This window comes from Hyperolius riggenbachi, chromosome 4, assembly GCF_040937935.1.
Source record: "Hyperolius riggenbachi isolate aHypRig1 chromosome 4, aHypRig1.pri, whole genome shotgun sequence".
Taxonomy (NCBI): Eukaryota; Metazoa; Chordata; class Amphibia; order Anura; family Hyperoliidae; genus Hyperolius; species Hyperolius riggenbachi.
Window position 1 is genome coordinate 127,420,204 of NC_090649.1, and position 23,043 is coordinate 127,443,246.

Sequence of the window (23,043 nt, forward strand, 5' to 3'; positions counted from 1 at the left end):
TTACATTATAAATCTATTGTTTACCTCCCACCCTCCCAAAAGTACCCAAATAAAATGTTTACTATTAAAAAAAAAAAAATCCATTACAATAAAAAAAAAAAAAAAAACATGTAAATATTTACCTAAGGGTCTAAACTTTTTAAATATCAGTGTAAAGATGAAATATTTCTATATTTTTTTTTTATTTTAAACTTGTAAATAGTGATAGATGCAAAATGGAAAAAATGCACCTTTATTTCCAAATAAAATATTGTCGCCATACATTGTGATAGGGACATAATTTTAACAGTGTAATAACCGGGACATATAGGCAAATACAATACGTGAGTTTTAATTATGGAGGCATGTATTATTTTAAAACTATAATGGCTGAAAACTGAGAAATAATGAATTTTTCCATTTTTTTCGTATTCTTCCTGTTTAAATGCATTTACAGTAAAGTGGCTCTTAGCAAAATGTACCCCCCAAAGAAAGCCTAATTGGTGGCGGAAAAAACAAGATATAGATCAGTGCATTGTGATAAGTAGTGATAAAGTTATAGGCTAATGAATGGGAGGTGAACATTTCTCACGTGAAAATGACGGAACCTGAATGGGTTAATAACACCTCAATCCTTTTATCCATAACATCCTTTAAAACCCCTGCATCCTCAAATGATAAATCAGCATTTTTTGAATATTTGGATAAGGAGGCATCAATTTTAGGACACTTAGTGAATTTATCCATGTCCGGCGGAGCAAACGGATATTTCCTTTTAGCAGATTTTGGAATAAATAAACGCCTCTCTGGTTCCTTCCATTGAGAGGAAATAATATCTTTCAGGGATTGATGAAACGGAAAAACCCGACCCGATTGCTGCGCCAGACCAGAGTAAACCTGATCCTGAGCCGAAAGTTCCTTTTGAACCTCAGGAATCTGCTCTGTCGCATAAACTGCCTTAAGTAGCTCCTCAGTTTCCTCTGTACTAAAAAGAAAACGAGCAGGTCTTTTAAACTCATCCTCAGATGTTCCCTCCGAACCTACCGCCTCCCCCTCTTCCATATCAGAAATATTTTCTCTTCCCTCAAAATCCTCCTCCTCATCATCCTCCACTCCAACATTGGGATTGAAAGTATCCTCCGGGAGACCCCCAGAAGGACCAGGAGTGGCTACATCAGGAGGACTGGGAGAAGGTACAGACCCTGATGGATTAGAGGGAACTGAAATAGGCCCAGGGGGAATAGATGGGATAATAGATTCTCTGAACCTGTCAAATGCAACTGTCATATCCTTTTTAACAGACCGCATCACATTTTTAAAGATAGAAGAGGACTCAGAGGCTATTACAGCATCAATACAAGTTTGACATAGGGACTTAGCATAGCCAGCAGGTAATTTACAAGAACACTGGCAGCACTTTTTTGATCTGGATTTGCCAGATCCACCAGATTTAGACTCCACTCCTGCCTGAAAACAAACAGGAGAGAAAAAGGAGACATAGAACAACCTCAGTTAAAATTCCTAAACAGTGAAAAAAACTGGGTTACTTAACAGGGAGAACCAAATCTCCCACTTACCACACCCTCAGACTGTGTAACCGGTGCTGAAGATGCGGACGCTATTGCGGCTGTAGAACTGCCTTCTGCCGCCTGCGCTGCTGCGGGGGCCCCTGAGGAGGTCGACATATCTGCAAGATTGGCAGCAGGAACCTCCATAACGCGCGCTTGTTCAAATAATTCAGGAAGGCCCCATCATTACCACTTCCGGCCCGCCTCTTCCGCCGGAAGTACGCGTGCGCCTCACTTGCCGGAAACCTCATAAAGCCGGCATTGGTGAATCGCGCAGGAGGAAGGAAAACCACTGGCCCGCCCGAAATCATGCAACACGGGCGTCCAGCGCGTAATGGCGGCACCTGGGACCAGAGACTCCTCTCCCGCTCAGCTGTCCTCCGCCCGAGATCCCTCCAGGTAACCTTCTCACCCTCTGGTGAGAAAAGAGAAAAAAATAACAAACGGGAGCAGAACTTTCCATGTGTTTCCGGGCAGAAACACAAAATGAACTGGGGATCAGGGAGGGCGGGAGCATTTTATACTTTTCTATTTGTGTTTCATCAGGTGACTGGGCGTCACCATACTCCTGAGGATGTATCCCAGCTGAGGGTTAGAGAAATTAAAATGTTCAAAAGGTTGAGTGCACCAGTTTAATCCAGATAATAAATATGCACTTCACCTGTTGGAGAGATTTCCTGTCCAGGTAAATAGGACAGCACAATAAAAACCTACACAATTATTCTCCAACCCCTTGAAAACACAAGAGTATGGTCTGCCTGATTTGTTGCTAACTGCAATGAAGAGCCAACAATATAAAAACAAGGAGAAAAAATATGCTAAGCTCTATGCAAAATAATTAAAATTTTTCCAAAATTACAGTAAACAATGCAGGTGAAGAAGATTAACACATTCACCTATGAATTCTGAATAAAATATAAAAGTGCTGTGTGGAAAATTAAAACCACAAGGCCATCTAGTCAGGTTGCCCACATTGATATTGCTAGCAATATATTTACACAATTCATAAAATACTAGGGTTTCTCTCAGCTTATGCCAAGCCTCACACACACAGGTTATGATGCATATGGAAGAAAATTCTACATGTATCATAAAAGCTAGACAAGGAGTTGGATATGGGGTACCGTTCATGTACACGATCCAGTCACCAAGCCATAACAATCTGGGCCTTGCTCAGATCAGATTTTTTTTTGTACATTTTCCTGCTTCCAAGGAAGGGTCAATGAAAAATGTATAACTCCAAGTTTTTTCAAATTTTATGTAAATGTGTGCATCTTGGCATTTGAACAATCAAAAGCAACAGGTCTAATTTTTAAGCTTATAGACTTGTGTACACAATTACTATAAAATCTGCATCAACCACATGGAAATCCCCCCATCTTCCAATTGCTATGGTTTCAGCCCTCAGGATGTTTTCAGATTTTGTAATGGACTTTTTCTTTATGCTATGGATAACCGTAATCACTATTCTGCTGTTTGAGTGGAATTAATAGTATATAGCGATATTCTCCGGGAAAGGTTTTTTTTTGTTGTTTTTTTTTGTGGAAAAAAAAACCAAAAAACTTTAGTCTTCTTTTGCTTTTATTGCCATTATTATACTGCCGATACAGTGAAAGCCTTCAAGGGCTCAGTTACACTATAAGCGCTTTGGGCACACCAAGCACTGCCATAGGCCGTAATGGGAATTAAGGCCATAGCGGTGCTCAGGCAGTAATTTGGGCGCCCTCAAGAGACAAAGCCCAAATTACAATTAAAAAAAATTGCGTAATTTGGCCCGCAACAATAGCTGACAGCCCAGTCACGTCTTTCCCCAGTATCCATGGCAGCCTGAAGAGGGGGGGTAGTAATTCATGCCATCGGGGCTTTTGCGGGAGCAGGGAGATTTTTTTTCCGGTTTCACCCTGCGCCCAAATTTCCACGTGCCTTAATTACATGTACACCTGGCACAAGCATAGATGGTCCTACATCCCTCTTTGCTGAAGGTATAGTGTGATTTATTGAAACTTATGTAAACTGTGCACCATATTCATATAAAAGAGTTCTCGGCTTTTATAACATTACATGATTTTGAATGACAATTTAACCTGTATGAAACTAGGAATGAGGAATTATATTACTAGCAAAATAAGGGTACAAGCAACCTGGCTAAATAGCCTTTTAGGGGTTTTTTTGTACTGACTGTGCTGTCATGTCAGATGTTTTATTCAGTGAGTATAGTGCTAGATCAATGCATATTTGCTTGGTGTTTAAAGTGATACGGAAATAAATCAGATATATATTAAAGAGAAACCGTAACCAAAAATTGAACTTCATCCCCATCAGTAGCAGATACCCCCTTTTACATGAGAAATCTTTTCCTTTTCACAAACGGATCATCAGGGGGCTCCGTATGGCTGATATTGTGGTGAAACCCCTCCCGCATTGTGATGTCATTGTTCTGACATCACACTGTGGGAGCCCTGTTGCATTGTGGGAAATAACAGCTGTTTACAACTGCCAAAAAAAAGCAAGCAACATGTCCTTCCACTGACATCACCTGCCAGCAGTAAAAATGTCACCATGTGATAAATGTCAGAATGTAAATCAGGGAGAGGAAAGCTTTTACAATGGGCAAACACTGACAATTATTGATACATAATTATTATAAAAATGAAGCTTTTTTTTATTACATTATTTGCACTGGAGTTCCTCTTTAAAGAGAACCCGAGGTGGTTTCTAAGAATCCTATTACCGGTAGCACACAGAGGCTGGGTCTGCATATAATGCCAGGCCTCAGTTGCTATACTGTCTCTCCCTCCCCCCCCCCCCCCCCCCTTGCTCTTTGCTATCCCCCATAAACCTAACGCCGTGCTAGCGACATTGCTAGCCGGCTGTTTAAATCTACACTGTCACTCTCGCTGCTCCCCCATTTCGCCGTTCCCCGTCTGCATCCCTTCCACCCCCGCTGATTGGAGGGCAGGGACGCAGGCGGGGAGCGGAAAAATAGAGGAGGCAGGGGAGCGGTGAGAGTGACAGTGTAGATGTAAACAGCCAGCTATCTACACACTGCGTGTCGCTAGCACGGCTGTGTGATTTATGAGGAATAGCAAAGCGCAGGAGGGGGCCTGGGGGGGGGAAACAGTATAGCAACAGAGGCTGGGCATTATATGCAGACCCAGTTTCTGTGCGCCAATATGATTCTTAGAACCCACCTCAGGTTCTCTTTAAAGAGTCTGAAGCCTCCAAAAATACCTGATTTTACATCACAGTCCTCTTCAGCCTTAATGCCATAAATGAAAACCGCATCCCCGCAGCTGAAAGCTCAATACCCCTGAAATGCCCGGGGCAAATTTCAGGGCTCCTTCCGGGTAGAGGCAGAGCTATGTACAGTAGCTCTGCCTCTACTTGCGTCAATCTGCACGAATCTCCGCCTCCTCCCGTCCCTCTGAGTCTTATTTCACTGAGAGGGGCGGAGAGAGGCGGCGATCAGCGCAGATTGGTGTGAATGGAGGCAGAGCGGCAGCGCAAAGCTCTGCCTCCACCAGGATTTTGGGGGTATTAATTGAGCTTTCAACTGCGGGGATGCGGCGTTTCATCTATCGCATTAATGCTAAAGAAGACTGTAAATTAAAAAAAAGTTTTTTTTGGAGGCTTCAGAGTCTCATTAAAGAGAACCAGAGGTGGGGATCGTAGAAAAATCTATACACAGAGGCTGGGTCTGGCTATAGTGCCCAACCTTTTGTTGCTTGCTGACTCCCTGCTAAGTACCCCCTGCGCTCCACTCTCCCCCATAAATTGCAGCCGCGCTGGCGACATGCAGCGTGTCGCAGCGGGCTGTACTTACCTCACTAGTGTCACTCACGGCGCTCCCCCGCCTCCTGCAGAGCGCCGGTCCCTGCCCATGTCCCTTCCCTCGCCGCTGATTGGAGGGAAGGGACACGGCGGGGACCGGCGCTCTGCAGGAGGAGCGGCATGAGTGACATTAGTAAAGTAAACAATGCCCGAGAGCGCGGCCGTAATTTATGGGGGAGAGCGGAGCGCAGGGGGCACTTAGGGGGGATTCAACTAGCAACAGAGGCTGGGCACTATAGCCAGACCCAGCCTCTGTGTATAGATTTCCTTCTACGATCCTCACCGCGGGTTCTCTTTAAGGCAGTGTTCTCCAACCCTGTCCTCAAGGCCCACCAATAGTGAATGTTTGGTGGAAATCCACAGAGGTAGTTAATCAGCTCTGCTGAGACACTACACCACCTGTGAATGTTTGTGGTTTCCTGCAAAACATGTACTGTTGGTGGGCCTTGAGGATAGGGTTGGGGAACTCTGCTTTTAAGGGGAAGGCTCTGGATCTTATAGAGCCTTTCCTGTCCTCGCTCAGTCTCCTTGTTCCAGCGCTGTCACCCCATTCCACCTAATCGACCAACTGATTGAAACCACCTTCAGGGACCCTCGGAAGGGTTCAGGAGCACTTGTGACTTTGAGCGTTCCTGAAGGGAGGCATCTCCATACATGCACAGTACGGAGCCATCTGCTTTCAAGAGACACAAGTACTACTGAAGCTTTCCGAGGGCTCCTGGAGTCAGCAAATTCAAACCGCGGACAGAGGGGTAACCAAGACACCAAGAGAGGACCAGGAAGGCTCTATAGGATGCAGAGCCTTTCCTCACCATAGGCAAGTATGTGACCTTTTTTTTAATCCACTACAGATTTGCTTTAATATACATTCAGATGTTCTGCATTGAAAATGGTACATTTCTTCCTGGTTTTCAAGCTACTTCATCCTCCCATCTGTATTTAAAACCAAAAACCAGGCACAGAGTAGAGATCTTATAACAGAAGACATCCCATAGGTAACTTCTTCACTTGCACTGAAGCATAGACACCAAAACTTTCCTTTCCTCTTCAAGACTGGAATTATTCTTTGGGCAGGTGGGGAAGCAATAAAGATAACTTTGTTTAACACTGATTTATAGGAACGCTAAATAAATTTTAAACAAGAACGCAGTTAAAATTAAAAAGCAAATGTCAGAGGGAATAAAGCAACAATATGTACATATGAAAACATTTTGACACATACTTAGGCCACTACATTAACAATAACAAGATGAAAGTCTCCATTGGCTTATTTGGTGCTAATAAGAAACTTATTCAAAAACACAGAACACCAGTAAGAGTTATATTTATAGTTTACACGGGATGAACAGCACTATACACAAGCATGTGTCAAACACACATCAGGTAATAAATGAAGGGGTGGGGGGAAGCAGGCTTCCTCGTCAGAGAAAGTCCAGGAGTCCCAACTTGAAATTGGCAGAGCTGTCAGTAAGGCTGGGATTCAAAAGTACCTAGGTTCATTCCCATTCGCCAAAATAAAAAAAAAAGAAAGAAAACCATTACTATGTACATGTGAACAGCCCCGTCGCTGAGACAACACTGTTTGAACGGCCATGTTTATGCCAACAGTATTTGGAAGAGAAGCATCAGTTCTGTGATCAGACTTTGTCTTTGTGTTTGACTTTTGAAAGCCTGCGAGACGCTCCACTTTTATTCAACAACTTTAGTACGCGATCCTTATGATCTAAAACTTTAAGCATGCATTCCCGGGACTCCGTGATCTGATCCATGACAAGCTTACAACGCTGCATATTACCCTGTGAATAAAAACAAACAAAAAGGAGAAAAAGTATTTAAATGTGATCTAAGGTAAAAAGGTTCTATAATCAACAAAGCAACTTTTAAGAACACACATTTTTAATTTACCTGATATAATGTAACTTAACTACTAGCTGACCGCGTCGGCCGATGGGCATAAAGTCCTGGGGCTCTGTTTAGCAGGAGATTGCGTGCAGTGGGCGGAGTGGAGCCATCTAATTACCCGTACAGCACTGCGATCTACAGCAGCGCTGTACTGGGGACATCCGTGTGACACAGCTGTCCCCTCCTGAGGCACAGAGGTGATGGGCTGCATTGGCTGAAGCCTATGACAGCTGATCATGGGGACTGGCTGGCAGGGGAGGGAGGGGAGTTTACTATAGAAAAAATAAAGACCCTTTTTTATTATAAAAAACACAAATAAACAAAGACAAACAAATAAACATCTGGGGGGCGATCACACCCCACCAACCGAGAGCCCTGTTGGTGGGGAGAAAAGGGGGGGGGGGGGGGATAAATCACTTGTGTGCTGTGTCGTGTGGCCCTGCAGCTTGGCCTTAAAGCTGCAGTGGCCAATTTAATGAAAAATGCCCTGGTCTTTAAGGGGGTTTAACACTGTGGTCCTCAAGTAGTTAAGGGGGCACTTTTTGGGTTCAGGGACCACATGGCCTCATAGGCTGGAGCCTATGACAGCTGATCGCACTGATTGGCTGGCTGTGAGAGGAAGGGAGGGGGGGAAGTGTATTAAAAAAAACAGAATATAAAAAAAAAACCAAACATACTAGGAGCACTCAGAGCCCACAAACAGAAAGCTCTGTTGGTGGGCAGAAAAGGGGGGAGGATCACTTGTGTCCCGACTTGTACGATCCTGCAGCAAGGCCTTAAAGCTGCAATGCCCTAATTTAAGAATAAATAAATAAAAAGCGGCCTGGTCACTAGGGAGGTTTACGCCCGTTGTCCTTAAGTGGTTAAAGGAAATATCAGGGGGGAAAAAAAAAAAACATACCGACTTGCCTGAAGGTTCCTCCAGCCCCTGGAAGTTTATGTGTCCCTCATTGCAGCTTCGCTCTCAGCGGGGCGCCTGGGGTCCCTTTCAGCAGCAAGGGACACTGCGTTAGCACACGGCTGTGCAGCTCGCAGTCACGATGCTATGCAGAACGCTTGTCGTTGAGAGCGCTCTGAGCAGGCACTGCAGTACTGCGCCGAAAGCTTCTAGCGATGGGGCCATGAACGCGAGTGGCGCAGCCGCTGCTACAGAGGTGACCTTGGGCGACCCGCTGAGAGCAGAGCTGAGGCGAGGGACACAGTGTTCTCCCCAGGCTCTATTAGCCTTGTGTTCCCACCGCCTAATTTTGGTGAGCACCTGGCTGTCATCAGCTCGACTCCTCATTCTCCCTGCTATGCTGTAAGCAAAGTTGTGGTAGCACTACATTCACCCGTCCCGCCCCACCCAGCTACTTTTTCATGCCATTTCACTTGTAGTACTGTCTCGCACACACTAAAGGATCAAACCCATAAGGCTCATACACACATCAGACCATAGTCTTTGGAAAATGCAAGATCACAGACCAATTTTACCCCCTTCCATGTAGTATGAGAGACATACCTACACAGTCTATTCTATGGAGCTGAACTCCCCATCAGACAGAAATCTTTACAAGATGCTGCACACAAAGATGCTGTACACATGCAAAAGATCAGTATCTGCAAAAAATCTGTTCCTGCAAAAGATCCGTTCCTGCAAAATGCATTCATAGTCTATGATATCTGAAGATCATCATACACACCTTGTTTAACAGACATTTATCTGCAGATCAGATCCACCAGGATGGATTTTCAGATCTGCAGATGATTGTCTGATCTGCAGATGAATGTCAGTTAAACAAAGTGTGTATGATGATCTGCAGATCTCATAGACTATGAATGCAATTTGCAGGAACGGATTTTTGGCAGGAACAGATCGTTTGCAGATAGTGATCTTTTGTGTCTGTACAGCATGTTTGTGTGCAGCATCTTGCAAAGATTTTTTTCTGATGGGGAGTTCAGCTCCATAGAAAAGACTGTGTAGAGTATGGCTCTCATACTACATGAAGGGTGGTAAGATTGGTCTGTGATCTTTCATTTTCAAAAGACTATGGTCTGATGTGTGTATGTGGCCATAGTCTTTGAGAGGAGTGCAACAGCTGAAAAAAAAGGGTTGTCACCCAAACCAAAGTAATCTTTATTGGTTCCATGTAAACGAATATGGCCAACGTTACGGAGCCACATAGGACCCCTTTATTAAAGCAATGTTTGCTCTGAGGCAAATGTCTGCCGCTGTACATGGAACTAATAAAGATTATCTTTGGATGTGCCTGCTCTTTGTTGAATACTATTTCCTGACACCCAGCTGGAAAAAAAAAATCTGGGGAAAGCACTGGGAACACATAAGCTTCCAGGGGCTGGAGGAAGCCCCAAGTAAATCTGTCTGATATTTCCTTTAAAGGGAACCTGAAGCGAGTAAAATTATTTCTAATAAACACGACGTAGCTGCAAATGATTACATACTAACCTCACCGTCAGTTCCTCAGAAGCTCACCATTTTCTTCTTACAGGGATCCCTTCCAGTTCTAACAATATTTTGTCAGAACTGAAATAGAACAGTTGCTGTCAGTTATATAGCAGCACCTGTCAGTTTACAGCTGAATGTGCAAGGTTATGTCCATGTTTCCCTATGGCTCAAGTGGGGGAGATTACAGCTTAACAGTGTGTTGACCAGGAAGCGGTTACGTGGTTATGGCCATTTTTAAAATGGACGACAGAATTCCGCAGTGGACAAATGGGACACAGGAAAGGATAAAGAGATTGAGGATTAGACTACACAGGAGGCAAGTATGACCTGTGTATTGTTATTTTGACTTTTTATCATCAGTTCAGGTTCTCTTTAAAGGAAAACTGAAGTAAGAGGTATACGGAGGCTGCCATATTTATTGCCTTTTAATCAATACCAGTTGCCTGGCAGCCCTGCTGGTCTATTTCTCTGCAGTAGTATCTGAATAACACCAGAAACAAGCATGCAGCTAGTCCTGTCAGATCTGACTTTAAAGTCTGAAACACCTGATCTGCTGCATGCTTGTTCAGGGGCTATGACTAATAGTATTAGAGGCAGAGGATCAGCAGGACTGCCAGGCAAGTGGTATTGCTTAAAAGGAAATAAACATGGCAGCCTCCATATACCTCTCTCTTCAGTTTCCCATGAACACTGTTACAGCTTGTAACAGTAGATCATTGCTAAATGCTCCCAGGATATACACTACTTCTTGGTAGCGTGTGTGCCTCTAGTTCTGCAGCAATGATTGGTCAAAGGGATCATGTGATGAATTGACTAATCAGTGTTCTCCTATTCCCTCAATGCTCACTATTACTGCCAGAGTTGCCCAAACTGTTACGGACAATAAAAGATCGCTATAAAAAGCAAATGTCGCATACTCATTTCCCAAACAATCGAGTTTCCATACCAAATCTACATAACAGATTTTCCCTTATGTAGGGAAAACAAAATAGGTTCCAAAATCTGATCTCCTTGTTAACACTGTGAAAGCAGAAGCATATCTGGTAGACAATTCTAAAACAATATATTTGAAAGAGCCATAAGGCAAGGTTTATCACTTGACAGATACAACAGTAGTCCTTTTTTTATTTATAAAACATATTATGCAATGCTCTATGAAAAATAGGCAATGTGGTTTCCTCTTATGTGAATTCGCTGTATTGCCCCACAGGCCAATTCGGACAGGGAAAGTAAGGCTATTGAAATAAATTAGACCTGTCCGATTCGCATGCAGGGGGAAAATAAATAAATGGTACAGCATGCTGTATTTAAACGCATGGCACATCTGAATCCCATAGCTGGGCATGCATCTCGCATCACAGCTGTGCAGGGCAGTCATCGCTTCTCTGAAGATGCATGGCGTGCACAGTGCAAGCAGGCCTAAAACAAAACAAAAAGACAGATTTGGGGATACAATAGGCAGAGAAAAGTCTTAAATATTAGTAAAAGGGGGATCTGGACCAATTTCCCATCATGCAGCAGCACTTTAGTAACTGCTGTGTGAACCCAAAGATCTAAAGTTGCAGTCACCACTTCATACGTTTTAACTGAAATGAGACCATTTTTCTTAGGTATTCGCTTCAATTATATAGAGACCGATGAACAATCTATAACAAAATCAACATGTCATCAATATGTAAACAATCACAACAGAATAAACATGCCACACCTGTATGAGTTCATTGATCCTATGCAAGTCATCATCTGTGGCAGTTTTCTTTTTTGGGATGAGCCCCTCCTGCAGGACAGTGAGCCGATCAAACACATCTTGCTCCAGCTTAGTCTAAAAACAAACAATGTTTGTTAGACGAAAATGTAAAAGATCAGCATAAATCAGTATAGAACATGAAAGTGCCTCACCAGCTGGAGTAGCTGAGCAGCACAGAGATGAGTCTTCCAGCCCTGGACACGGCAAGCTATGCCCTTCTGGTTGGCTATCTCCTGTAATGTCAGCTTTTTCTCTTCTGTAGGAAAAAACACAAGATGTTTGCGAAAGCTGAACTCTTCTTCTGAACAATGAGTGTAGAAGCACGTCTGGTAAAAAAAAACCTCTAAAATAATACACTCTAAGAACCAAATTGCAAGGTTTATTACCTGACGGGTACAACAAAACAGTAGTCCACAGTTAACGAACAAGATAGGGACTGTAGGTTTGTTATTAAACTGAATTTGCCCATAAGTCGAAAAACTGTGCCATCTCTGTCCCTTGTACCTCCAGTGCCCCACTCTGTCACCTTTCTTCCCCTGTGCCTTCAGTGTCCACCTCTGTGCCACCTCTGCTACCCCCCCCCCCCCTCCCCCAACACACACACACACACACACACACACTGTCACCTCTGTCCTCCTGTACCTCCCTCTCTGCCCCTGTGCCTTCAGTGCCCCCCTCCCTCCCCACTGTGCCACCTCTGCCCCATATACAAGTGTACCACAGCAAAATGTAATTTTACGGGTTTGAAAAAAACTTTTCTGTCTTTGACTTTTTAAAACGAATTTTCTCAAAAACTACAAAGTCTTTTTGAAGAACTACAACAACAACTTAAAAAAAAATCTTCACTTGTTCCCACAGAATCAAGTTTCACATTTTCAGGCTCTTCTTATCGGCAGCTCATTCGTTCGTCGGGTGTGCGTACGTTGGGGACTACATGTAGTTACCTTTTTTAACAGATTATGCAGTGCTAGTGCTTTAGGATAAATAGGCATTGTGACATAGTGAGAATTCAGGATACAATAGATAGATGAAATCATAATATTTTAAATAATAGTAAAAGGATGATCTGGGTCAATTTCCTATGCTGCAGTAGCACTTAAAGTAACTTCTGTGTGGCTCCAAGATATAAATTACTTTCACTACATCAAAATGCTGAATAACTTTTGAAAACATTTCTAAATATTTAATGTGTGTAAAGCTGTTTATTTCCACTGTAGAGAGCAGTGGACGCTTGCTTATCTCTCGTCATCAGCAAAGGCAAGAATCTCCCTGTGCCAGTGTCTTCACTCTGCCCACTAGGGCTGAACAATTTTCGGTTTTAAACTGAAAATCATTATCAGGGGCTTGACGATCTTCAGATCATCAAAGCAGCGGTTTTCGACACCGCTGGTACCTGCTCCACTCCTGGCCCCCTCCTCCACTAAGTTCTGAACCCATTTGGCCTCACCGTATTGCCGTGCGGTGAGCCGTGGTGAAGAGGCAGCGAGTGTTGCCTAGTAACGGTGGCCGCCAGGACGTAAAGTCAAACTTCCTAGTACAGGCCCCGCATTACTGTGCAAACACTCATTGCCTGTTCGCTCGGCACTGAAATGCAGTGAGGCCAGATGGGATCAGAACTTACTGGAGGAGGGGGCTGGGAGCGGGGCTGGTATCAGCAGGGGGGGGGGGGGCATCTGCCTATACTAAAGGGGGGGGGGGGTCTGCCTATATACACTAGAGGAGATTTGCCTATATACACTAAAGGGGAATCTGGTTATATACACCAGTGTTCCTCAACCCTGTCCTCAAAGCTCACCAACAGTGCATGTTTTGTGGAAATCCACAGAGGTAGGTAGTTAATCAGCTCTGCTGAGACACTAAATTACCTCACCTGTGCATGTTTGTGGTTTTCTGCAAAATATGTACTGTTGGTGGGCCTTGAGGACAGGGCAGGGGAAGCCTGATATACACTAAAAGGGGGGGGGGGGGGATCTGCTATATACTCTAAAGGGGGGGGGGGCTGGTTATATACACTAAAGGGGATCTGGATGGCTAACCTGTACTGCTGCACCTATACTGGCTAACCTGTACTGTGACACCTATACTGGCTTACCTATACTGGGGCACCTATTATAATAATAATAATAATAATAATCTGAACACTATAAGCTAGCTAACCTTTACTGGCGCACCTATAGCTGGCTAAATTATACTGGGGCACCTATAAATGGCTACCTACACTGGAGGAACTCATGCCATCGTTGTGCTGATCCATTATTGTGTATTGAAAATCGTGAAACGAAATCGCAATTTCTGACAGAAATCTTTCAATTCAATATTTTCCTAAAATCGTTCAGAACTACTGTCCAACTCCCTCTGCTGAAGCGACTCAGCTGTTGCCCGGGTAATTTGTCAGTTCAGCAGAAAAAGGAACGAGGCAGAGGGAAGACACAAGCACAAGGAGATTCTTGCCTTTGCCAATGATTAGAGATAAGCAAGCTTCTACTGCTCCCTGCAGATGAATATAAATGATTTTACACAGACGGAATATTTGGGAATGTTTTCAAATATTATTTTATGAAACTAGTTATTGGAATTTAGTTTTGGTAGTGTAATCCCACTTGAAGCTCACAGGTCTATAGTTTCCCAGCTCTTATTAATTTCCTTAAAGTGTACCAGAGATGATAAGATACACAGAACAGATACTTACCCAGGGCTTCCTCCAGCCCCATAAACACGCGAGACCCTCGCCATGCTCCCGCGATCAGCCTGGGTAATTGCTTCAGTCGGGTCCAGTCTGGGTCTTCTGCACTATACCCCGGTTTTAAGGACCTGACACTTGAAAAGGAATCACATAAGATAAAGTGGCCTTTAGGGCCCTTTTCCACCAGCGCGTTTGCGCCGGCTGAATCGCAAAGTCGCAAACCGCTAGCGATTTTACAATCGCTACGGTTTGCTTTTTAACATAGGAATCGCGGTAGGTCATTTCCACTACCGCGATTCGTTTTTTACCCGAACGCGAAGCGGAGCGATATTTGCCGCGATTTTGCTATGCAGTGCATAGCATAGCAAAATCGCGGCCGCAAAACGTCAGGGAATCGCCGGTTTTGCGATTCAGCAATCGCTAGCGTTCAGTGTGAACGCTAGCGACTGCAGGTGGAAAAGGGCCCTTAGATAAATTAATTCAACCCTTTTAATACCAGGGGGTGAATGCCATCTAGGTTAGGTGCCTTATCAATCTTAATCTTATTTAACTACTTTTAGGAGGCAATACAGTATATTTACATCCTAGCTGCTACTAGTTATGGCAGGAGGACATAACAATTACTCTGTAGTCCCGATAAGCATAGAGTTTGTGCTAGGAAACGCCTGTGCTCACCACCCCACAGGACATTTAGAGGACTAACCAAGGCATCTCACTCTGGTATCTGATCCCTCCCCTCTTACCAGGGAGGTATCAGACACCAGAGTCAGTTCCTGTAATGATCAGCTCTTTCCTGTGGCTCCTACTGCAGCCAGCCAACTGTACTTGCATGTACTGGACAGGGATGATCACAGATATGCAAATTCTTCTGAGTTGATGCAAATTTATGCCAATGTATATGCAAATATATGCAGCTTGAAAATGGACCAATCAATTTAAACCTGGACTTAAAGAGACACTGAAGCGAAAAAAAAAAATTATGATATGATTTGTATGTGTAGCACAGCTAAGAAATAAAACATTAAGATCAGATACATCAGTGTAATTGTTTCCAGTACAGGAAGAGTTGAGAAACTCCAGTTGTTATCTCTATGCAAACAAGCCATTAAGCTCTCCGACTAAGTTAGTCATGGAGAGGGCTGTTATCTGACTTTTATTATCTCAACTGTTCCTGGACTATTTACTTTTCCTCTGCTAGAGGAGAGGTCATTACTTCACAGACTGCTCTGAAAGACTCATTTTGAATGCTGAGTGTTGTGTAATCTGCACATATTATAGAATGATGCAATGTTAGAAAAAACACTATATACCTGAAAATAAAAGTATGAGAATATTTTCTTTGTTGCTAATCTTCTAGTATATATTCATAGTACACAACCAATTCACTATATCATTTTTTTTTCCTCGCTTCAGTGTCTCTTTAAAGGGACACTGTAAGGGGGGGGGGGGGGGGGGAATGAGTTGAACTTACCCGGGGCTTCTAATGGTCCCCCGCAGACATCCTGTGTCTGCGCAGCCACTCACCGATGCTCCGGCCCCGCCTCCGATTCACTCCTGGAATTTCAGACTTTAAAGTCTGAAAACCACTGCGCCTGCGTTGCCATGTCCTCGATCCCGCTGATGTCACCAGGAGCATACTGCGCAGGCCCAGTATGGTCTGTGTCTGCGCAGTATGCTCCTGGTGACATCAACAAATAACATTTGTAGAGCGCTTTTCTCCCATAGGGCTCAAAGCGCATAAGCATGGCTCAGACCATCGTGGTACAGAGAAAGAATTTTATAAGTCCGGAAATGCCAGGCTAAACAGGTGGCTTTTCAGTCTGGATTTGAATAGCTCCAGGGATGGTGCTGTCTTTACTGGGTGTGGCAGGGAGTTCCAAAGAGTAGGGGCAGCATGACAGAAGGCTCTATCTCCAGATTTTTTGAGGTGCACTCTGGGAGTGACCAAGTTTATAGAACTTGCTGATCTGAGGTTGTGAGAGGTGTGGTGCAGCTTCAGCAAGTCCTTCATGTATCCAGGGCCCAGATTGTGCAGGGATTTGAATGTCAGCAGTCCAATCTTGAAGAGTATTCTCCATTCTACTGGTAGCCAGTGCAGTGAGCGAAGGATCGGTGTAATGTGACAGTGGCGAGGCTGGTTTGTTAGCAATCTGGCAGCAGTATTCTGCACTAATTGCAGGCGACGCAGGGCCTTTTTGGGGAGGCCAGCATAAAGGTCATTGCAGTAGTCCAGTCGTGATGTGATGAAGGCGTGAACTAGGGTTGGAAGATCCTCTGGGGGAATCAGATGTTTAATCTTTGCAATGTTCTTCAGATGAAAGTAGGAAGATTTAACTACAGATGAAATTTGGTTTCTGAAACTCAAATCCCCATCGATTAGTACGCCAAGGCTGCGCACAAGGTTGGAGCTGTTTATGTCTGAATTCCCAATCCTGATTAGTGTTGCTTTAGGATAGAGCTGTTTTGATGGCGAGCACTGGCTTTGGACATCAGCGGGATCGAGGACATGGCAACGCAGGCGCAGTGGTTTTCAGACTTTAACCACTTTACCCCCGCCCGTACGGATTTCTCCGTCCCTTTTTCCATCCTTTAACCCCCAGGGACGGAGAAATCCGTACTTTGCGCACTCCCGCCACTGCCCGCGCTCCCGCTCGTAAACACAATAAATTTTCCAATAAAACAGACTAAGCTTTTCTGAAGGTGGTGCGGATCTTTCTCTTCATTTGCCCCGCTCGTAAACACGCCGCCCGCCGCTAGTAAACACGCCGCCGCCCGCTCGCCCGGAGATCAATGAACGGGAAAATCCATTCCCGTTCGTTGATCTAAGCCCCACAATGATCCGCTGCTCTCCTATGGGCAGCGCGATCATTGTGAGAAAAAACAAACACTCACAGCCTCCTTGTACTTCCTGCGAGCGTCCGGAAGGACGCTCGCAGGTCACAATAAACAAAAAGTTACTGTTGCCATCTTGTGGCCAAACAGTAAAACTACACCCTTAGCATTTTTTACATAGAAATAAATTAGTTTTACACTAAAAATTAACTCATTACCTCCCACACTCCCCATTTTTTTTTTTTGTAATTAAAAAAAAACCAAAACATTTACAATTAAAAAAAATACATAAATAGTTACCTTAGGGACTGAACTTTTTAAATATTTACGTCAAGAGGGTATAACACTGTTACTTTATAAACTATGGGCTTGTAATTAGGGATGGACGCAAAACTGAAAAAAATGCACATTTCCAAATAAAATATTGGCGCCAAACATTGTGATAGGGACATAATTTAAACGGTTTTATAACCGGGACAAAAGGGCACATACATTTCATGGGTTTTAATTACAGTAGCATGCATTATTTAAAAACTATAATGGCCGGAAACTGAAAAATATTTTTTTTCCCACATTTTTCCTATTTTCCCATTAAAACACATTTAGAATAAAATAATTCTTGGCATAATGTCCCACCTAAAGAAAGCCTAATTGGTGGCGGAAAAAACAAGATATACCGTATTTTTCGGACTATAAGACGCTCCGGACCATTAGACGCACCTGGATTTAGAGGACAAAAACCAGGAAAAAAAATACTAAACCTGGTGCGTCCTTGGTATCTATCTAATTATATCTATCTATCAGCATGTAAGTGCATGATGGGCAGCAGATCTCTCGGCTGTGGTATGTTGGCTAGTATATGGTGGGGGTGGAACTGGTGAACCTGCTGCAGGATGCCAAGGAGGTCCACACTGTACTTGTGGTGCCATTTCAGTCTGAAGGCAACATGTTACAGTAAATTGACCTGAACTTTTGCACAGGACAGGAGGAAAACTGAGATGAATGCACCCTGTATGTATTTAGAGAGTTTAGCATGTCTAATTTCCCCTAATTTGTGTCTAATGGCAGTTGGCTGATGGTGTAATGGTTAAGGGCTCTGCCTCTGACACAGGAGACCAGGGTTCGAATCTCGGCTCTGCCTGTTCAGTAAGCCAGCACTAATTCAGTAGGAGACCTTTGGCAAGTCTCCCTTACACTGCTACTGCCAATAGAGCGCGCCCTAGTGGCTGCAGCTCTGGCGCTTTGAGTCCGCAAGGAGAAAAGCGCAATATAAATGTTATTTGTCTTGTCTTGTCTAATCACAAGTTGTAATCTGATCTCCCCCCCAGGTCAGCAGACTGCCATGGCAGATAAGCTCATTTGAAAGCACAGTATATTAACAATATGTCTGCTTCCATGAAAGCAGCAAGTAGAAACAGTGCAGAGTGAATGCAGAATTTGTATCAGCTACAAAAAAGAAATGTAAATCGTTAAAGGCTATTATGCTGTTGTGCATCTTTTAGAGCAGAGAGGTAGTCCTGAGTTCAGGTCCGCTTGAGACAACATTGCTGTTTATCGCTGAGCTCAGATGTTGTGGTGCATGTGGAGACAAGGAGAGAGGAAGCAGGGAAATTACACTGCTCAAACGCTGCGTCAGAGTGCACAGGATTCATGGCAACGGGCTGAGTGATCCAGAGCCGTCTCAGCTGAAGAGTGTGTTACTTTGCAGGGAGACTGGATCATAACGTCAGCCTCTCGTTCTCTGTCTCTGGCTGGACTCAAGTATCAGAGGGCTGTTTGAAGCAGCCGAGGGCTTGAGGTCACTCACCCCTGTCACGCTACTTGCCTGCTTTATGTCTGGTCACGCTCCACTCCCCTTCCCTCCGATGTATATACAGAGGCAAATAGCGTCACGTCACTGACGCTGATTCCTAATAGGACAGCGGCACTGCTTCTGTATACACATCAGTGGGGAGGGGAGTGGAGCGTGACCAGACATAAAGCAGGCAAGTAGCGTGACAGGGGTGAGTGACCTGAAGCCCTCAGCTGCTTGAAACAGCCCTCTGATACTTGTGTCCAGCCAGAGAGAAAGAAGAGAGGCTGACGTTATGATCCAGTCTCCCTGCAAAGTAACACACTCTTCAGCTGAGACGGCTCTGGATCACTCAGCCCGTTGCCTGAATCCTCTTCACTCTGCCCGCAGCGTTTGGACTTTTCCCTGCCTCCTCTCTCACAGTGGAAGTGGGGATCGTGAAAGACCATTCATATTCAGCACATCTGTGAGGTGCGCTCTTAGAGGAAAAGCTGGTAGTTTTAAAATGCTTTTATTTGACTGGACCCGATGGTCTCGGAGGCGGGACCATGGCTCTGTCATTGGGCCAATCACTGTGTAGTGACTGTACAGTGATTGGCTCAATGACAGAGCCATCATCCTGCCTCAGAGACCATCGGGCCAGTCAAATTAAAGCATTTTAAATTACTGGCTCTTCCGCATAGCGGGATGCACTGAATCACCACTGAAATTTGCTAGAATTAGTTAATAAATCCTCCTGCAGTGCCGCTTCAGACTCAGCACTATGTGCTGATAATAGCCTATTGAAAAGCTGGGAACTCCGGACCCTCCCCATGCTACATTTGGACCATAAGACGCAGTTACTTTTTCTCCCCACTTTTGAGAGAGAAAAAGTGCGTCTTATGGTCCGAAAAATACGGTAGTTCATTTCATTGTGATAAGTTATAATAAAGTTATAGACGAATGAATGGATGGAGCGCTGAAAGGTGAAAATTGCTCTGGTGGTGCGCGGGCACAGGATGTCTGCGGCGGACCATTAGAAGTCCTGGTAAGTTCAACTCATTTTCCCTCGACCCCCTACAGTGTCCCTTTAAATTGATTGGTCCATTTTCAAACTGCATATATTTGCATGCACATTTGCATAATTTCAGAACAATTTGCATCTCATTGATCATCCCTAGTACTGGGTCCAAGCTTGATGACTTATTCTGGTACTCGATACAGGCAACAGAGAAGACCTGCTGCAGTACAAGCCAGAGAGCAGAGGGGTTGGGTTCCTCTGAAATGTTATCAATACTCATGCCATAATATCAGCATAGCACACTTAAGTACTTTTTGCAATTTGAAATCACTGACCTTTGACCCGCACATCGCTGTAACGTTGGAAATGATGGTAGGCCGCTTTCCAAGGATTTCGATACTGGCGCAGGAGGGTAATAGGAGGTCGAGGTCTAACTGGAACATAACGCACACCATCCTCATCTGCAATAATACAACATCCTATTATAGCACAATCTGCACAAAGAGCCCCTACTATATAGACTTAGGCTGCATGATCCAATACCTATGTATTCTTTTGGAGGGGACTTGCGCTTCTCAGGCCGTGACAGTAATGGTTTTACTGTGTGGCACTTTTCCTCATCTGTGCTGTTGGTCTCCATCATGTCGCCTTCTTCAGTTGATATGACATGCTGCTGTTTGCGCGGTTTCTTGCGAGGGGAAGCGCCTGGTGGCAATTCCCCAACAGGAAGGTTATTGGCAAGCAGGACTAGTGGAGAGGATACGGACCCTGGGGTCAGTGGAGGAACTGCTGGTTAAAATGAAAAACCAATAAGTAAGAGCACATCTCCAACCAAGAGAAAAATGGTACTTGTGTAATACAATTAGAGATACAAGCAAATGTAGTAGGTAACCACATGGGTTGGATTTATATTGTATTTACACTATTTAAAAGAGTTTATAATTCGGTGTTTATAATTCTGTATTTACAGAATGATAATGGCCAGGAGATCAGTTGAAGAAAATTGATCCTAGCCACACTACATCTGAAGAAAAACCCAAACTGGCCATAGTTGAGTCACCTACCGGAAAGTGGCCTCGATATCGTTATGTCCATTGGCTCTGTCTCTTCCTTCACCTTTGGCTCAGGCACAACTGCTCCAGATGGCGCACTGCTCAGGAGTGGTGGAGGGGAAGATAAGGCAGGGACAGCGGCTGAGGGAACGTGGATGCTGCTGGGAAGGGGTCCAGGCACTGGCTGAGATGGAGGGCTGGGCACAGCGGCTGTGGGATGATGAGAGGAGGGAAGAGATGCAGCTGCACTAGGCTGCTCACCACCAGTCCCAGGATCTCCAGTCACTCCTGGAGCCATTGAAATGTGAGGCTCGGCTTTTGGCTTGGCACTAAAAAGGGAAGAAAAAAACAAACAAAAAAAAGGCATTTTTAAAGAAAAGACAGACCCCTAAAAATTCTTACATCCAATTTACATATGATTTTCTTCAGTATAGCATTTCTTGTATTAGATATAATACATGTTTTTCGACTTCACATGCAAATTTAAAAACAAAAAAGAAAATAAAAAACAAAAACAAAAAAACCCTTTTCCCACTAATACACTTGCCAAACAGGTATCTTGCCCACACATCTGTGCCACAGCTGACCAATTTGAGAACCTATGCAATCTTGTATGTACATACTAACATTCCCCGGGGCTGCAGAGGATGTAGGTCTATAAACAGAAATCTTTCCCAGGTTTACTGACAGTTCCTACACCCTTAAACAAATGAATTACCCAGCAGGCCGAGGTGAAGCAGAGGTGCTTCGCATGGAGCTGTCGTGGCGCGGGCTTACTGCATCTCCTGGATGTGGGGGAATCAGGCTTTTCCTAACAGATAGTCTGTCAAAGAAACAGAAAGCAGTTAAGTGATATGAGAGCAGGTACAAGATGGAGAAGTTGTTTTCCTAATACCAGTAGGTTTTTTTTGTACTTTGAAGATGTATGTAAGCCTTAGTGCTACTCTAAACATCGGTCTGTTACAAAATGCCTTTTATGAAAGTTTAGTTCTACCTTAAAAGGATAAGTACACTTATAACAAATACTCCCGTGTGGTCTGTGAAGCAGGTAGACCTGTTGATTTGGTTGACTCCAGAGATCTGTGAATTCTGTTGGCGTTTTCACCTACACAGAGGCCTTTACACTGTAAACACCATTTTACACTTATATACATTTTTTTTGTCTTGTGTTATCCTTTCTGCACACAGGGTAGCGCAACAGCAAAGAAAGTGTATGGGGCCCAGTACCCTAAATGAGGCGCAAGCTACCAATTCACCACCGACCCATTATAAAGCGTTACCGTGCGAGTTCCATGGTGAAGCAGTGGTGGTGGAATGCATCAAAGTCAATGCACAGCGCAAAAAATGTAAGATTTGTTGGGGGCGGAGTGGCCAATGCATGGAATGATGCAAATATGGCGGGGAAGCCAGGAATCCTAATGACCCACCTCCTGTCCAGCAGTGAGTACGTCAAGGAAAAGGACCATTCCACCCGTTGTACTGCACACAGAAAAAAGGACCAGTCCACCCATTCTACTGCACACAGAAAAAGGACCAGTCCACCCATTCTACTGCACACAGAAAAAAAAAAAGGACCAGTCCACCCATTCTACTGCACACAGAAAAAAAAGGACCAGTCCACCCATTCTACTGCACACAGAAAACGACCAATCCACGGTCTATTGTACACAGAAAAGGACCAATCAACCCATTCTACTCCACACAGAAAAGGACCAGTCCACCCATTCTACTGCATTCAGGAATCAATTAGTACGAGGAGAGTAAGGTTAGTGATTAAGAGCACTAGACTGAAAACTTAAAGAACTAGACATATCACACAACATATGTAAAATGAGCTTAATATTTTAAACTGTGGTTTTGAAAACAAGGTACATTATTTTAGTGGTGCGTCAAAAGGTAGCCCTTAAACATACCCATCTGTAGTAGGCTTCTTGCGCAAGATGCTGGGCCGAGGAGAAGATCCCTGAGCTGGGGAATTGCCAATGCCTGGACTCTGGTTGTGACTCTGCATGACAGCTGCACTAGCTGGAGCTGTAGTGAAAGTGCTACTCATTGGATTGGCAACAATCGTGGCTCCTTCCGCAAGAACAACTGCAATAAAGTACACAAAGAGAAATTCAAGCCATGTTATTAGTCATTTGCTATAGATCCTCTATACACAGGTCTCAATGCTTTCAATGGTAATAAATTGAAGAAATGGTAATGAAGGTA

At 44.1% G+C, this 23,043-nt stretch overlaps 1 protein-coding gene across 7 annotated transcripts in view; it reads right to left on the minus strand.

The window, feature by feature from the left end:
* Window positions 1-6,685: 6,685 nt before the first annotated feature.
* The window catches only part of SAP130 (Sin3A associated protein 130), a 46,574-nt gene continuing 30,216 nt past the window's right edge, over window positions 6,686-23,043 (minus strand). For 5 of the 7 annotated variants that reach the window (XM_068280573.1, XM_068280572.1, XM_068280571.1 and 2 more), the window contains 8 exons: window positions 22,746-22,923; window positions 21,551-21,655; window positions 20,845-21,161; window positions 20,324-20,569; window positions 20,116-20,241; window positions 11,626-11,729; window positions 11,435-11,548; window positions 6,686-7,174 (listed from right to left, as the gene is read on the minus strand). In XM_068280573.1, coding sequence (XP_068136674.1) covers window positions 7,016-7,174; window positions 11,435-11,548; window positions 11,626-11,729; window positions 20,116-20,241; window positions 20,324-20,569; window positions 20,845-21,161; window positions 21,551-21,655; window positions 22,746-22,923 — 1,349 coding nt within the window. In that variant the 3' untranslated portion in view covers window positions 6,686-7,015. The remainder of the gene's footprint in view (window positions 7,175-11,434; window positions 11,549-11,625; window positions 11,730-20,115; window positions 20,242-20,323; window positions 20,570-20,844; window positions 21,162-21,550; window positions 21,656-22,745; window positions 22,924-23,043) is intronic. The other 2 variants (XM_068280574.1, XM_068280570.1) reach the window with 1 other exon arrangement.